Source organism: Varanus komodoensis, unplaced genomic scaffold (assembly GCF_004798865.1).
Source record: "Varanus komodoensis strain SLA01 unplaced genomic scaffold, ASM479886v1 scaffold82, whole genome shotgun sequence".
Classification (NCBI taxonomy): Eukaryota; Metazoa; Chordata; class Lepidosauria; order Squamata; family Varanidae; genus Varanus; species Varanus komodoensis.
The window spans coordinates 2,014,968-2,032,465 of NW_025336508.1; the positions used below are offsets into that span (position 1 = coordinate 2,014,968).

At 45.5% G+C, this 17,498-nt stretch overlaps 1 protein-coding gene across 2 annotated transcripts in view; it reads left to right on the forward strand.

Moving 5' to 3' along the window:
• PSMD1 (proteasome 26S subunit, non-ATPase 1) overlaps positions 1-17,498 on the forward strand; it is a 99,881-nt gene that overhangs the window by 18,308 nt on the left and 64,075 nt on the right. For both annotated transcript variants that reach the window (XM_044456191.1, XM_044456192.1), the window contains exons 11-16: positions 152-230; positions 2,722-2,895; positions 3,619-3,730; positions 4,718-4,914; positions 6,894-6,989; positions 7,137-7,201. In XM_044456191.1, coding sequence (XP_044312126.1) covers positions 152-230; positions 2,722-2,895; positions 3,619-3,730; positions 4,718-4,914; positions 6,894-6,989; positions 7,137-7,201 — 723 coding nt within the window. The remainder of the gene's footprint in view (positions 1-151; positions 231-2,721; positions 2,896-3,618; positions 3,731-4,717; positions 4,915-6,893; positions 6,990-7,136; positions 7,202-17,498) is intronic.

Genomic DNA, 17,498 nt, shown 5'->3' on the forward strand with positions numbered 1-17,498 from the left:
GGAAATGAATGGGATTTAAGTTGGTCATGGCTAACTAGTCAAGACTCTCAAGTAGGACTTGGGTGGAAGTTTACCCGTTATTTCTGCAAGATGGAGGTTGAGATCATTCATTTCCCTGAGATATATTCAACTCCTACCTTCTCCTTTGCAGAGACAATTTGGAGTGGCTTGCCAGGGCTACCAATTGGGCAAAGTTTACTGCTACAGCCAGCCTCGGCGTCATACATAAGGTAATACTGCATTATTCGTTGCACTACCACAGATATTGCGGCCTTCATGTCCTGGCCCAGCACTTGAAACGTTGCTTTCGTACTAATGCATTCTCATACTGGAGGGTTTCTTTGTATGTTGCAGAATGAGTAAGTACCGTGTGTGTACCTCATAATGTGAGAGCTGCAAGCATGTTTATCCTGCCAGATGTCTCTGGCAGTTAGGAGAGACTCCTGCAGTGGGTCGGCCCTTTCTGTGTGATCACGGGGAAATCCCACTTGAGTGTTTTTTTACTGTATGGAGCAGGAGGAAACTGATTGCTTCTGTGGTGTTGACAGCAAGACATATTTTGGACCTTTGCTTGCTTGCTTGCTTGTTTCATTCCACTTGTATGCTGTCCCATAACACGAGGGCTCTCTGCACGGCTTGCCCTTCTACAGTTTGTAGATTATTCAGGAACCTGGGTGGTTTAAAAAAAAAATAAGATTAGCGTTTTGAGAAGAGTAATTTGAGACGCTCATTGCATTAAATGATTTATACTAGAGAAACTGTTCCACCTAAAGGATGAGTTTGGTGTACATTGTACAGATGATTCCAGGCTTAGTTATTTGAACTCCGTTGCCATTGGCATCACTGACAAATTAACCCCAGCGGAAATGAAATTCGTCCAAGGTAGCCTGGGTCTGACCCATCATGTTGGAAGTAGGTCTTGAAGAACTGTTTTTTGTTTTTTGTTTATCATACGTTCAATTAAATGGACATTTTGTAAAGTAACAGAATATGCAAATTAACTAAGAGCAAACTAAAAGGAATCATGGATAATCCAAGGCAGAGATAGCAAAGTGTTACAGTTTGGTTTAACTTGCATTAATTTGAAAGAATTTTGTTTTGAATGGCAGAGATCAAATACAGTTTTTTCCTCCTAATCCTAAAAGTATAAAGCGGTAGAGATGCCTTAACCTGAAACTCAACATACAGCTCCACTAAAATGGTCCCTGATGGTTCCTGAACTGGTTGTCAGGATCCTAGCCTTGCCCGGGTTGCTTCAGTGTTTCCTTTGCACAAGCCTCAGCCGAACATGCTGCACACAGCCATGTTTCATGCACCCCTCTTTGTCTGTATGCATTGCCCCAGCCTCGGTGTTTCACGTGTTGTCTGAAGGACAGGTGCTTGGGTCTGCACCCTGTTGGTCAGGGTTGGCCCCTGGGACCTTCCAGTTCAGCTCCATCAGTATAGTCACCGCTGGGGGGTCAGTTGGAGTTCCAAAGCATCTGGTGTGCCGTGTGTGTGTGTGTGTGTGTGTGTTAGGAAACTGTATTAAGTTTTCCTAGTGTCCTTTCCATGCATGTAAGCCTTACTCCTGCTAGGGTGGCCCTCTGTAAGACAAGGCAGGAAAGGTTGCATTTGAAGGGCGGGCTGCAATTAGCTTTTTGCTTCTGCAGGCAAGACTGGATCCTATGAGATGATGGTGGTTAGTCAGTCCAGAAGGTGGTGTGCAGTGGAATGCACTGCATCTCTACCCCCCAAACAAGTTCTGTTCACTTGCTCCCATATAAGTATGTACAGAACTGCAGCCTTAAACCCTTTCGCTAAGCTCATGTTAAGGCGCTTGCGCCGTGCAGCAAAGGAACCGTATCCCTCTGTGCTTGTTTTTCCCTTGAAGCTAAACAAAACATCCAAGGAGCATTGCATTCCATGATATTAAGTGGGTTTAGAATTGGTGGTGAAAATGATCCTCTGTAAGACTTTTCGCTGGGAGGAGATTCCTCGAGTAGAGCAAAGGGAGGAGGCCAACTGGAGCCACATAACAATTTGGGTAAAGCACAAGAAGTTCTGACCTTTCCAAATTATGTAGAGGCAGCAAATAAAAGGGTTTTTTTGGCAATAGCTTCAAGAAAGACAAAGTGAAAGTACTTCATGTATAATTCTTACGGAATTTGCTACTACACGGAATGGTAACACCCAGAGGTTTAGTTGGCTTTAAAAGGAGATACTCTAAAAACATAGAACTGTCTTTCAATGGCTATTAGCCATGTTAGGTAAATGGAACCTCCTTTTCAGAGGAGATATGTATTGGGAAGGGTTGTGGATGGACTGTTGCTTTCTCAGCCGGTAGTTATTCCTGAGGTATATTCAGAGGTTGATACTGAAAATTGTGCCTCTGGTCTGATGAAGCAGGCCCCTTCCCTTCCCTTCCCTTCCCTTCCCTTCCCTTCCCTTCCCTTCCCTTCCCTTCCCTTCCCAGAACTCAAGGGAGCTTGCATGATGAAGCAATAAACTAACAATTTAAAGCAGCCCTGAGAAAAATAACAATTAAACACTCAAGCAGCAGCAGAAAATTGCAGAATACAACACAATGAAATTTAAAAACCAGAGAGTGTTAAACAAAGAAAAAAGAATTTAGCACCCAAATGCCTTCCTAAAACAGAAACCTTACCACTTGGCTGAAGGCCATTAGAAAGGAGGCATGGTGGGCTCTTCCTATGTTTTCTGTACTCTCTTTATTTCCAGGGTCATGAAAAGGAAGCTCTTCAGTTAATGGCAACATACCTGCCCAAAGACACGTCCCCCGGGTCAGCCTATCAGGAAGGTGGTGGACTTTATGCCCTGGGACTCATCCACGCCAATCATGGAGGCGACATCATCGACTACTTGCTCAACCAGCTGAAGAATGCCAGCAATGACGTATGCCCTGTTTCATATGATTTGCCAGGGAATGCCTGGTGGAGCAGGGTGGCCTTGGGGTTTCTGATGTGGTACCCACAGTGCTTTTTTTGTAAAAAAAAAAAAAAGTGTCGGAACTCACGTCGCCCCGGCAGTAAGCACGCACACCAATCCCAAGCTGAGCAGCTATCTCTCACTATCATGTTAATGATGTTTGCTGCTGATCTGCTACGCCAATGGATTTTACGTGATTTTATTGAAATAAAATCACATAAAATCCATTGAAAAAAGGTGCCAGAACACCGTTCCGTTGCATTCTTTGACAAAAAAAGCCCTGGGTACGCATAATTGTGTTCACGGGCCTAGGAATTTTATTGGAGGACAGGGTATCGAAGGGTAAATGCCCCAAGTGAATGCACTGTCCCAAGGCAAAATGCATGCAGTCTCACAGTGCTCATTAAAAATCCACACTGTGTTTTTTCAACGGCTGAAAATTCCATCACAGGGAAAGAGGAAAAACTAATGGAAATATAATTCTGCACAAGTTCTTGTCTGTATTAAACCACTGTGTAGTTTCAGCAGAGCAAGGAGAGTATTTCCATTCTGGAGAACGTGCAGCAGTATGAATGCTAAGATAAAAATGGGATTGGCTAGCAGCTTTCTCAGTACCAGAGGTGGCTGTGTTCTGCCTGGAGCCATGAGAAGCTGGTTCTCAGAGGGCAAACCATCCTCGATTTTTGGCAGATTGTCCGGCACGGGGGTAGCCTGGGACTTGGCTTGGCTGCCATGGGGACTGCACGGCAAGATGTGTACGACCTTCTGAAGACCAACTTGTACCAGGATGACGCAGTGACTGGTAAGCAGTCGTTTTTCAAATGATTGCTGGCGGGGATGTGGGGGGCGGGCAGGAGTTGTGGTTGCTGACATGGTGAGCCTGCAAGCTTACCCTAAAGGGGGCGGGGGGAAGACTGAAAGTATCTTTAGGGAAAATGGTTTCTCTGCATAGAAAGCTAGCAAAGGCTAACCGAGAACCCTTCTTCTTGGCATGCTAGATTTCTGCTGCCAGGGGTTTTCCGGTGAAAATACATTCAGTCGTGTGAACTTGGACCTGAAGTAGTAGAGCACAGACAGACGCCTTTGTGCATGCCTTGAAGGGGTGCTAGGAGAGATGAATTTGGGGGCAGCTGGGGCAGGAGCAGGTTAGCTTTCTGCCTCAGGGTTATAACTTTGTTTACTCAGGAAATAATAAAATACTCTAGACCTGCTAGATTGATCAGAATTCTGTCTAGTCTAGCATTCCGTTCTGATGGTGCAAAGAACCTCACATTTAAAAATGCTGGCTGCTAGCCCCAGTTCTTAAATTAAGTGTCATAAAGTTTGTTTGCTTTCCTTTTGAGGTCTACCACATTTTCTTGCTTGAAGGTTGCCATGTGGGAGACTTCCTGGGAGGTTTTTGAAATAAATCTGGGGCGGTTTTGTATCCTAGCTCTGCCCTGTTGGGAGCAAATTTGGTTCAGAAGCACTGCAGTGGGGAAAGCACTGAGTTTTAATTAATAATTGATCACTGCTTGCCTTAGAAAGGGCCCTAATTTTTCATTATTGCCTGGAGGACCACCTGGCGGGGCAGGTGTCTGCGGTTTGACAATCACAAAAGTTTTCATACGGCTTTATGATCTGAGGACTTTTGCTCTTGGGCTGTAACCGGTCCTGAACATTAGAGACAAAAAATGGGGTTGCTGGCTGTTGGCATGCCAGTATTTGGCCAGACCACCAGCCTGTGTTCCTGCGAGGCAGAGAACAGATGGCACGGGCCACGTATTCTTTCTTCTTTCCTGCACTAAAGGTGAGGCGGCCGGTTTGGCTCTGGGGCTGGTGATGCTAGGATCGAAAAACGCTCAGGCCATTGAGGATATGGTGGGCTATGCCCAAGAAACCCAGCACGAGAAGATCTTGCGTGGACTGGCCGTGGGCATCGCCTTGGTGATGTACGGGAGGATGGAGGAGGCGGATGCGCTCATCGAGAGCCTCTGCAGAGATAAGGTGAGCACCTCGTTTCCTGAAAAATGGTCCTTTTGGTCTCAGCCCCTCCTGCCCCCACGGTTCCCGCTTCAGAAATGGCTCGGGTGGCGTGGCACCAAGCACATGGCAGCTTGTGTTACGCACTCCCTCCTAAGGAAGCTCCCGAGCAAAGTATTTCACCATGTTTATTAACGTGCAGGTCAAGGCCCTTGGCAAAGATTTCTGTCAGCCTTATTTTATTTATTTATTTAGGGGACTTCTATGCCGCCCCATTCGCCGAAGTCTCGGGGCGGCTCACAAACCATAAATAAATAGAATTTATTTATTTATTTATTTATTTATTTATTTATTTATTTATTTATTTAAAACATTTCTATGCCGCCCCCATCGCAACAAAGCCTCGGGGCGGCTCACAAAGAATACATAAAAACATACATAAATAATAGTAATATATCAATTTAAAAGAAAAAAAAACATTTAAAAACCCCCGGTGCATTCTCGGCTAATTTTAAAATTCTAATTAATTCAATAATTTTGCAATTAAAATAAGTTTTAAATAAAATGTCTTAGCCTGGTGCCGAAAAACAAATAACGACGGTGCCAGGCGGACCTCTCTGGGGAGCGCATTCCATAGATGGGGCGCCACCGCAGAGAAGGCCCTCCTCCGGGTACTCGCCCTCCTAATATTCACAGAGGGTTCCCGGAGAAGGGCATCCGTTGCTGATTTCAAGGGGCGGGAGGGCATATATTCAATAAAACAACATAAATTAACAATATAAATGAAGTCGCCCTGGCCAAAGAATAAAATGAATAAATAATATTAACAATTAAAATAACATTTAAATAAATAACCCTTACAATAACCCTTTAGAGTAGGTCAGTGTTATCCTCATATTGTAGGAATTGTGACCGTGGCATAAAGATCAGTGCCTTGCATAAATTCATCTGAGTTTGCAGCTGGGTTACGATTTCAAAAAGGAAGTTCTTGCCACATGCCACCAATTCCTAACAGGAGAAATGCCCTACAGCTCCCAGCATGCCTTCCCTACAGTATGTTCCCCTAGCTGGGAGTTGTAGGCATTTTCTGCAATGTAAGCCTACATAGGATTGCACTCCAAATCAACCCTCCAACCTTGGGGAAGGCTGTTGTACGTTCACTTTTGGGTCTGCTTATGGTATGTGTTAATTTTTATGCAACTTGACTTTTGTGTGATGCATAATTTATAGTATTCTGTTGCTAGGCAGCCCAAGGCTTTAACTTTGAATGAACGTCTCAAGCTTATTGTATTGCTATGCTAAACTTGAGCATTTAGTTGCAGTGAAAGTATTTCTTTATTTCAGAGACTGGTGAGGTTAACTTGAACATCTGGATACTGAGGTGGCTCTGGAGCAGAATGGTTTCTCGCTAGAACTCCAGACTGCTTTAATACATTTTAAATGGTCTAGCCAACCTGCGGGTTTTCTTGTAACTTGCATGGAATCGGGGCTGGCATTTTAATTTTTAACAGAAGTCGTCTTCTCCAAGTGCACATCAGAAAAACTGCACTCTAACCTTCTGCTTTCAACATACTTGCAAAGTGTTGTAGTTCAGTTTTGTGCTTTTTTCTTTTCTTTTTTTGGTATTTGAACAGTTGGAGAAAACAACTTTTGCAGGATTAACAAGCCACAAAATGTAGAAAATTACATATATCTTTGCCAATTTACCAGCTTCTTGTTCCAAAAATAAGTAATTATCCAGTTTCTTGTCCCAAGGCAGAGCGTTGGCCTGTCTCATGCTGGGTTGTCTGCACCAACTGGCAGCGGCTGTCTGGGACTTGGGGCCTGGGTCTCTGCAGCCTTACCTGGAGATGCCAAGAATACAGCTGGAGTTCTTCTGCTTACAAAGCAGCAGCCTTACCCTGGGCTGTGGCTCTTTCCCTCTTGGTCCCCCAGTCTCTAGCCCCCTTGCCCCAGCCCATTGAAATAGCCCTGCAAATCGCAGTATTCTCTGCCTCTTGCAGGATCCCATCCTGCGTCGTTCGGGGATGTATACCGTGGCGATGGCTTACTGTGGCTCAGGAAACAACAAGGCCATCAGGCGTCTGCTACATGTTGCTGTAAGTATGCGGACTCACACTTGTGACAACACACACAGTTCGGTTGCCTGCCTGCCTGCCTGCCTGCCTTTTGGAAACATAGAGCGCAGGTGAGATGGTTGCCACCTGTTGCCCTGAGCACAGCATCTTGTTTTTCCTTTTTGATAGGTTAGCGATGTCAACGATGATGTCAGGAGGGCAGCCGTTGAATCGCTGGGCTTCATTTTGTTCAGGTATGACTTTGGCTTCCGTCTCTTCTGCGGCATCTGCTAACGGGTGTCTTCGTGCTTTTTGTACTGTACGCACGCTTCATGTCTGCTGTGCTGTAGAATTGCAGGGTTATGTCAAACATACAAGGCAGCCGTAAAACGTTCTTTCAGATCATGGAGCGTCATCTTTTTGAAGATCCTCGATGATGTTTCCGTTATGTCAGGAGGCTTGTTTATAAGATACTTGCGGGGACTATGATGCCTGCTTTCCCAAGTGGTGGCATCTCGTTGCTTGTGGAATCACCTGAGTGCTGCATTGGAATGAGAGGGCAGGAGAAAGCATGCAAAGTTTAAGCACTTGTTCGTATTTGGGCTTTATCAGAGCTCTTCCTCAGAATAGGCTAGTATGGGCTTATCTATCTTCAGTTGCGAGTGGGAGCAGGTTTAATGCGAGTGAGAGCACCGCCTCATGAGCAGTGCATGATTGTGGCACATGGGAGCAGTTCCTGCACTGCTGCAGATGTGTGAATCGGCTCTTCGCCTCAGCGGTGCGTCGGCTGCGCTTCAGCCATGTGCTGAAGATGGTTCCAGGTCTGGCGCAGTTACACAGAGTTCTATATGACACAAGTGCTTGCAACTTCTTAGACCAGTAGAAGACCTAAAACGGTGAATTGGGCAATCACACCAGCAACTGCCTTTTGATCCTGTTCAGGCTTCCTGCCTTCCGGAAGCTGTTTTCACTTAGCTGTAGGCTCATGTGTTGGAGATGCATACCTGCACATTGGCTGAAAGTTTATTGTCCAGGTACTGTTTCAATCGAGGGTGCATGCCGGCTTGCTCACACTGTCAGGAGCTAGGTTTCCCTCTTCTCTCTTTTAAAACAACAGACCAAACTTTGGCAAAAGTTCTTTATTCTCCAGTGTTCACCCAGCAAACTGTAACATGAACCAATGAAGGGGTCTCTGAGCATGCAGAGTGGTGCATTGATCCCAAAAGAGGAACTACTTCCAAGAACCCTCCTCTTGAGCAACCTTGGGCCTCACCCCTCTGGGACTTCCCTTCTGCAGCTGGGCAAGCCGCCTAGCTGTACGCAGCCCCTCTAACGGGCTAGCCCTTCTGTCCCGATGCCATGTCTTTGGGTCAGGGGTTGTGCCAGGCTCCTGTCCCATGTCCCCTTCTGGCAGTCGCAGACGTCGACTGTCCTCACCTGGAGATAGAGGCCTTGAGATAAGCTCACCTGCCTCTTTCTGTGTCTGGAGGCCCTGTTTTCCAGGGCTCACCCTTCTCATCCAAGGAGTCTGTGTCATCCTGGCCTGAAATGCGTGCCAGGAACAGCTGCCTGTTTCATTCCCAGCATGCAGTGAGACGCTGGCCCGGTAGCCGAACCTTCACTGTTGGCAGGCCAGCTGCCATTCTCAAGGAGTGTTTGTCACTGCTGATCCGCCTGCTGGCAGCACAGTTAGGAGGAGGTTGTCACGATCAGCTTTCCTCCAGATGTGCTGGGCTGCAGCTGTGAGCTTCCTTAATTAAGGAAGCTCAGAGGCCCCCCTGCAGAGGTAGAGAAAGCATTTTGCAATAAGAGGGATCCACTTGCAGAGATGGAGGGTGTAGAGTGTTGGATGTTGAGGCTCTGCTAACGGGAGGTATTTAGTAGAAAGGTATACTCGTTAGTGGAACCGGTTAATTTCGGAGAGCCTGTGTGCTGTTGTTGATTGCATACTGAACCCAGATCCTCCAAGCCTTAGTCCAAATCCACGCTTGGTCCTGAAGTTCACGGAGTGGCTTTGGGCCAGTCATTGAGACTTAACCAGCCCTACCTCACCGGGTTGTTGTGAGACTAAAAATGGAGATGGGGAGGTTTGTGTGTATACCACCTTAAGCTCTTGTAGCAATGGAACAATAAATGGATGGATGGATGGGTCAATTGTGAAGCCTTCAGAGGATTCTTGGCTTTATGGATGAAGATGCAGTCTTTTACTTAGGAGAGCTGAAGAATGCCAGAACGCATTTTGCGGAATCCCCACCACCTGAGAGTTCTCTCTGCAGTTTTGAGATAATCTAACTTTCCAGTAATGAATTAAGTTTCCAGAAGTTTGTTAGGAGAACATTATTTGAATGAAGTATCTGGGAAGTGTCAGATCAAGGATGGTTAATAATCAAGCTGTTTATATGAGTAACTTGGAAAAACAAGAATTGTAATTCCTTTGCCTGAAAAAGTTTTTTGCCTGAGCCACGCTCAACCCAATGGGGCATCGCTGGGACAAATGGGCTGGGGACTCAGCACAGTTACATATGTTCACCACTCCCCTTTTTTATGCAGTTCGTGGGGTCTTTGTCTTGACATTGCCAAAGAGAAGAGGGATGACCGTGGGTGATCTGATGAGTGAAAGTTGTTTAGCCTTTCTGATTTGCCTTCTGCCTCCTTCCTGAAGAGTAAGGCTCTGGCATCCAGCATCCCTGCTGCAGAAATCCTCCGTAGGATGGACTGTTCAAATGCTACAGTTCCTGTGTGTGATCTGGCTACCATTTTGCTTTTGGGTGGGGAAGAGACACCGAGTCAGACCATTAATGGAAAGTGTCTGCAGTTGCCGATTCACCCACGGCAACTGCCCCCTCTCTCTCCTGACGAGTGATCACTGCAAGCTCTCTGTGAACTGTAGAGAGCTCTGGGGATGCAGTGGCGAGCTGGTCTCCTTTAGCTTGGATTGTGTCAAGGCCTGGGGTGCATTCAGGTGGCTCTACCGGAACATAAACGTGGAAGGTGTGATAAGCTCAGAAATCCAGTTGGCCCAGTGCCTTCCTTCTGCCTGGCTCTTCCAGGAGCTGGTGTGCCATCCCTGTGTTCCTGCCTGGCCCTGATGGAGGCTCCCAAGCCCGCCCCCCAGCACCGCGTGCCACTCTCCTGGTTCGGTCCCAGGGCGAGGTCTAGAGGCAAACTGCAGTTCCCAGCAGCGCTCTGCTCCTCTGGCTGTGAGAATCAGTGCGAGAAGTCACCCTTCACGTGCCATCTAAGAACTAAAATTTGCTGCTGCCCAGGGGCACAGCTCTCTTGATGGTGGCGGTCCAGATCAGGAAAGCTCTCCCAGAAGAGGCCTGTCGAAACCCTATCCTTTTCAACTACATACAAATCATTTCTTCTTTTAAATAACCAGGTGCCCAGTGGCTTCTAATATATTCATTCTGGCTGAAGAACTGTTCAACAGCAAAGCTTCTTTGCTGTTTTTGCAGTCATTGATTAACATGACCAGTACTTTTAAAGCAATAGCTTTAAACAAGCATTTGGGCCAACTACAGGCTTCTGTTTCCCTATATGCCCATTTTTAAATGTATTGTCATAAGTGGCATCGCTAGCCCTTTTGGATTTCCCTTGGAGGGGAGAGGAGAACAGAGGATACCAATCTGGTCAGGCATGTTCATCCTCTAGCCACTTCTGAACAGCGGGGCCATCGCATGTCACTTGGTCTTGCAGCCCCTTCCCCTGTGAGTCCAGAGTAATTTGCCATGTGTAATTTGGTTTGCTGCTCATTCTGATTCCCTGTGCCGGCAGCAGGTGTCTCTGCAGAGCTGTTCTGCTAACACAGCAAGCCCCCACTGCCAGGAATGAATGACCCTCTCATGGAGGCAGCTAGCCCTGTTCAACTGGCCCATGTGTGTATCCACATCATGCAGATTCCTTGCTCTCCTTCCGTTCTTCCAGGGAATTTTCCTCCAAACAGGTTCTGACAGATTTTTTTCCTGTTCGACCTTATTTTACCTCTTGGTATCAACCTTATTTTACCTCTTGGTACTTGGTATCAAGTATCAAAACTTAGGTGGAATTAAGAACTCTCTGATGGCCCACACTGCAGCCAGGCTTCCGAGAGAAGCCCTGTGCTTCTCATTCTGGAATTGAAAGGTTTCTCAGTGTACAAGTGCAGTTCATCTACCCAGACCCCTTTCTTAAAGGATTGAAATGTGCCTCCTAAGCAGTAAGAGCTCTGAGATAAAATAGGCTGGTGTTTTGGGGTCCGCCCCTTTTACTCCTGGACCCACTGACCACTGGAATGCGGCTCTAGAGCTTCTCGGGAGTGGAATAGGCCTTTGTGCCCTCGTTACAGTCATTAAGTTTCAAGGAGAATGGAACAGAAGCAAAAAGTGAGCTTGTTCAAACAGCGTCCAAGCAGCACTGTCTGTGTGTGCACAGCTGGCATTTTTCACAGGTTATCAGCAGCAGCCCTTCATAGCTGCCCCGGTCTGTGTTGCAGTGCACCGCTCTGGCGGGCCTCACAAACCCTTGGGGGTGGTTTTTCGAAGGATGCAAGTGGCTGCATCCAAGACGGGGCATGGGAAAGACACTTTTGCACAAGCAGAAGCTTGAGTTCTTTGGATCCAAGCAGTTGGATCGTAGGAAGTAAATTAATTGTCCGCAATTATCCATCCGGCTGGCAGCTTTCCAGGGTCACGCATACATGTGCACGTGTAAAAGCACACGTGTACTGGGTTCCAAAAAGCTGCTTCAGGTGTGCCCAGGTTCTTGGAAGCATGTTCGGTGGGATTTTTAATATTTATGCTTGAAATTTAGTTTATAAAGTAGGTTCTCCATTTGCAGTTTGGCTTGCTGTTCAAGAAATAGGAGCTCTTAAGTCTTTTAGGCATGCAGGAATAGTTGTATAGTTCTTTGGATCCCAGCCAACTAGCATAGAGTGTAAAAGAATACATGCAAACCTTAAAGGTTACAGTATCCTGCAAAATAATCCCTAAAGGGGAGGCATAGTCATGCAAAGCAGGAAAATCAGCTTCCTTGCAGGAATTAAATGAACCAATCTTGAGGAGCAGCAGGGGACAAACGCTATACTTCATCCCCGATATAATTAGCTACTGAAAAGTAGTACATGATTTCTTCCCATTGGACACAAATAAGGCTTACAAGATCTTGCCTAACTTCTTGCATTTATTACTTTTTAATGGAACAAAATCATTGTTCAAGTTCAGTAGGTGGCTACCTCTGTTTCTCAGTAATGAATTTCAACAGTTTTAGTTGTATCCAATTTTTAGGAGGTGTAAATAAAACTAGCCTGTGGGCAGTTCGAAATATTCCTTACTCTCTGCCATGCTGGTGACTCGCCAGGAGGAACGAAGCAGCTTTTCTAGTTTCTTGTACTTTGGCCCCACCATAGAACATGCCCAGGATGTGGAAATGTAGCTCATCCCCAATTCAGTTGTAACAAGAAACCAAAATTGTTTAGAATTCTGAAGAAGTATGCCACTTGATTGCCCCTGTGTGCTTTTTTTCACCAGTGAGGGCAGCTAAACTAGCTAGTGAGCCTCAATTCAAGATTGTCCTTGTGTCATCCAATCCCTGGCTTGTTGCCTTCAAGTATGTTGAAATCATAAGCCAGAAACAAGCCCTGTGTTATTTTTCTGGCTTGTTAAAAGAACAACAAATCTGGGATCCAGTTTGGATACAGCACTAATCAAATCATGGACAAAGGGTTTCTATTTTATAGGTGTTCTTGCTGTTAGAACCTTACCTATGAAAGCACACTCTGTAATATATTTGTTAGTCCATTGCAGTAAACATTGAATGAAGCTTTTTTGTGTTGTATGCATTAAACCACATCAAACTATTAAAAACATAATACAATAAAATGTCATAAATCCAGCAAACACATACTAGTGCAGAGCAATAAAATACCATACAAAAATACAAACACAAAGCATTGTCCTGTACCAGGAAGGAGTTACCACCAAGAGAGCCCTAAGGAACCTTGAAGACCAACTGCCTTTGCGGGAATTTCCATCAAGATAGGCAACAGGAAAATGATGCTTTTGCCTGGCTGAGCTGGCATGGTCCCTCCCAGGTTCTGTCTGTGCAGTGGCCGGCGAATGTTGCCTGGTCAGAATGGCTTCTTATTATCAAGGGGAAAATTCTTTAAAGGCAGTAACATTACTCCCCCCCCCCCCCGTGCAGGAAGTTTCTTCCAGGTTCTTCCTATTAACTGTGAGTGCTTATTTGAGGAGTAAACACTGATAATTTCCCAGGAAAAGGAAAGCACATTGAAAGAGTCTAGTTCATAAAATTAGTGTAACCATGATTATTGTTCCAGGAAAGTGCAAGAAATTTTCAGCTCCCTTTCTAATTAAGCTCAGCGTGCCTTTTCACAGCAGCTGCACATGGGTTTGACATTTTCATCAAGCTGTCCAGCAGATCCCCAAGTCGCTCTTGGCCAGTCAGTGCCAGCAGCCATCCTGGCTATGTATATATGAAGCTGGGATTTTTTTTACCCCAGTCTGCCTCACTTTTCACTCGTTTACATTGAACCAATTTTGCTATTTTAATGCTATTCTCCCTGTTCAAAGAGGTCCTTTTCTAGTATTTGTGATTCCTTTTTGTTCCAACCATGCTAAGTAAGATATTATCATCAGCAAACCCAGCCAAAGATTATTGATGAACAAATTAAAAAGTGTTGGTCCCAAGGCAGACCTTTGTGGGAGCCTGCTATTAGTAAAAATTGGTGCCTGCTCCTTTTTTTTTTTTTTTGGTTCTTTAACCTTTTACTAATCCATAAGACAACGTCTCCCCTTATTCCATGATCACCAAGTTTGCTCAGAAGTCTGTTTTCACATGCCGTTGGTGCACATCGGACTTCACCTAGCACTATCTTCTAGGTTACACAGAAGGCATATGACATCCATAATCTACCAGGCCAGCGGTTCAACATGCACTGTACAAGCCAATCACAACCCCAGCTGTGTGTTTGTCCAGTGATGGACTCTCCCACTTCCACAAGCCCCCCATTTCTCCTCGGCAAAGGGGTTGGCTCTTTGTCCTCCAGGGAATGGGCCCCTTCTAAGGGATAATTGCCTTTTCTCTCTCGGTGACGCCCTGCTTCCCCGAGATCTTGTGTTTTGACTGCAGAGGAGCTGGAACGATGGGACTGAGATGCCACTGCCATGTCTCACAAGGTCTCCCCCACAAGCTTCTCTTCCACTCTCAGTGTTTCCAGATCAACAACTTCAGCTTCAAGAATGCAGTCTTGTTTCCTGAGTGCCAGGAGCTCTTTGCACCAAGCATAAGAACATGGTCCATCTAGCCCAGCACTCTGTACACGCAGGGGCAAACCAGCCGCCCAGGGCATCCCTCATACAAGATGGGTCCAAGGCCTCCTCCTGCCCAAGCTCCTCAGCAACGGGTGCAGGCAGGCACCCCACCTCTGGCCAAGGAGGCAGCATTCAGTCAGCATGGCTAGCAGCCATGGATAGCTTCCGCCCTCATAAGTCTGGCCAATCCCCTTTCACAGCCACCCAAATTGGTGGCCATCATCTTGTGGCAGCAAATTCCATAGCTTAACTATACTGTAACTATATACCTGACAACTTCTGCCAAGCTGGCAAATAGTCATACATGTGGCCATAGAATGAACTGCTTAACTCCCACACCCTTGCTGGCTTTCTAGCTGTTCTTAAAAGGTATTCTTAAAAGTGTTGTTTCAAATCCTTTAATGAATTTAATAAGGACCAACCCAGCTTTCCTCATAGAACTGTTATGCAGTCATTATGCTGTCTAATGTTTAATGAAGACAGACATTTTAGCCTGGTAAAACCATAATTTTGCAATGCCGTATCACTTCTATTTTGATTGTCTTCCTTTTTGAGAAAATTGTATTTCTTATTTTAAATAAAAAGTAGTGAACAGGTTTTAGTGTTGGCTTAGTGGGAAATCAGTAAGGTTCGAGTGAAATAAAAGGAGATTCTGTGTCAGAACTGTAGCAGCTGATCCATGGTAAAGAAAGTCAAGAATTTCTCTTCCTGCCTTGTAGCCAAACAAACACTCTTTCATCGTGTTCGATCAGTTTAGATTTAGGGTTTTTTCGGTAGAGCATTTAAAAATGTGCTCAGCAGGTGAGGTTCTATGGCAAGCTGGAAACTAGTGAGTTGTAAAATGTAATTGAGTTGGGAGCTTATTAACCTGCTTTATTGAAGTGAAACACGTAGGTGTTACAAAGGCGGCTTGTGTTGAGGATTATACAACTGCTGAAGCCGAACTGCGTTGTGCGTAGCAGGTGGAGTGTTCCCTTGAGCTGCGCAACAGCCAGTGTGGAGGAGCAGTTCAAGTGCTGGATTGGGACTTGGAAGACCCAGATTCTAGCCCCGTCTCGGTCAGAAAGCTCACTGGGTGGCTTTGGGCCAGACACTGACTGTCAGCCTGACCTACCTTGCAGGGTGGTGGTTGTGAGAATAAAGTGGAGAGGAGGAGGATCATGTCAGCTGCCTTGGTTATTTGCAACAGGAAAAGGGGTGGGGGAATAAAAGTCCTGAAATAATAACAGATGAGTCCCTGGTGGATTGCGGAGGAAGGGAGTCTCTGGTTTGCTGGAGAACGAGGCGCACCATATTTGGGAAAGAGCCATGCAGCGAAAGCAGCCCTGGCACCCCAGCCCGCACACCATCTGCTCTTCGTTGCTCCTGGATGGCTTTGGAGGCGTGTGCCGCACCTAGGAACCGCTTCTTGTTATGGTATGCCCCAGCGGGTGTCGCCTGAGGTCACCGCTTCTTGGAAGGCACCTCTGCCTTGGAGTTTGGGCAGACCCTGGAAACCGTCTGTTGGTTTCTTCCAAGATGAAATATCTGCGTGTGTGAAAGCCGTCTTTGCTGAGAACTGGAAAGCCCAGTTAGCTGCCTTGAGGCCTTAAGATGGGATCTTTTAAATAATTGCTGTAAGGCAGACATTTGCTCTAGGCTTGGGGAGAGTTAGTTCCCCAAAGCAGTATTAAATTTTGTGCTGTCCAAGGGTGGTTAGTAGTAGGAAGGGCTACGTCAAAACACCTGAGACCAAGTTTAAGGCACCTGCCGTCAGCCTCCTGTGAGAATCACGTCACCCCTTCCCTTGTGACACTCTCAAGCATACTGTCTTGATTCTGCCTCTTGCCACTGCCTTTTTCTTTTTTGTTTTGAGTTGAGGGTGCAGGAAGAAACACAAGGTCTTTTTCATTTGCAGCTGGAGAGAAGGGATAAGTTGTTTGTTCCCTTGCCCCTTTCAGTCTGATAAGCAAAACTATCTTGTTGAAAAGGCAAATGCTTCATTCTGACCAGTTTGATTTCAGGTTATTTCCCATTACTACAGTTTGCTTCTAATGTGTTTTAGCCTTTGGAGCCAACGTCCTCACTTCTTGAGTTTTTATCATTCTTTTCTGTATTAAACAAAAAGACCAAAAAAGGACTTGAGTTATGCTGTTGAATGATTACAATATAAAGCCTTCTAAATCCTCTTTTATTTATGTAGATAACTTTATCAGCTGAAAGATGAAAAATAACAAAACCTTCTCTTTTTGGAAGCATAGCTAAGAAGGAAATGGGTGATGACAGAAGTAGCTCAGTGTGTAGTCTTTTAAAGTGAGTGTTTGTGCTTTCTGGTTAATAATAGTGGCTGAAATTGAATATACTAGATTACCAGGCAGTTTATTTTATTTTATTTTGCTCCTATACTGCTCTGTGGCCAAAGCTGTCTGGATGGTTCGAGTTTTTAACACACTGTCATCCTTCAGTAGAACCGAAGGCTGTTAGTTCCTATCATGGAGCAGAATCCAATGTCATATGAGCACAAGCCTGCTTGTCCCCTTTGTTCTGAGGGTCCCCAGCCCTCTGCGAAGCATTTCCGTGGAACCCTCCCACCAAAGCAATTCTGACAGTAGAGACCCTTCCTTAGATTGCCCCCATTGTGTATCAGAAACTTCCCCAGTTCTTCTTTGTTATTCCCCCCTAAAATGGAGCTATTTCTGTTTTGTTCTGAATGTTTAGAAGGGGCATCTATCACTCTGCAGAACTCTGCCCCCAGAACTCTGGTTGGGGTGTTGCACCAACTTTAGTGGCTTCTCTGAAAATCATTATAGCATCCAATAATGAAATTACTAATAATGGATCAGTTAGTATATATTAACCAGAATACATAAGCCATCCCTTGGGGCACCTGGCCACCTGGAGTGACTTAATAGGTTCAAGGTCAGCAGCTGTGGGAGAGAAGAAGGTACATCAGTATGCGCACACAAGTCTCTTTGGAAACTGTCCAGTTACTGCCTCTTAGGCCACCTACCAAGTTTTCTGTATATTTAAAGAGCCAAAGTATGAATCCCTAGCAATATGTTCAAATAGGGGAATAGGTACATTAAAATAGCATGAATTTATCAGACTGAAATCTGAAGCAGCTTTGAATTAAATAGCTTGAAACTTGGAGGAATTCTTCCTCCTCCTCCTGTCAGAACAGACCACAGTCTATTTTTGAGTATGTCCTGTGCAAAGCTTTAGAACTTTGTATTTAGCATTTTTCTTTGAGTGTTCTTTCTAT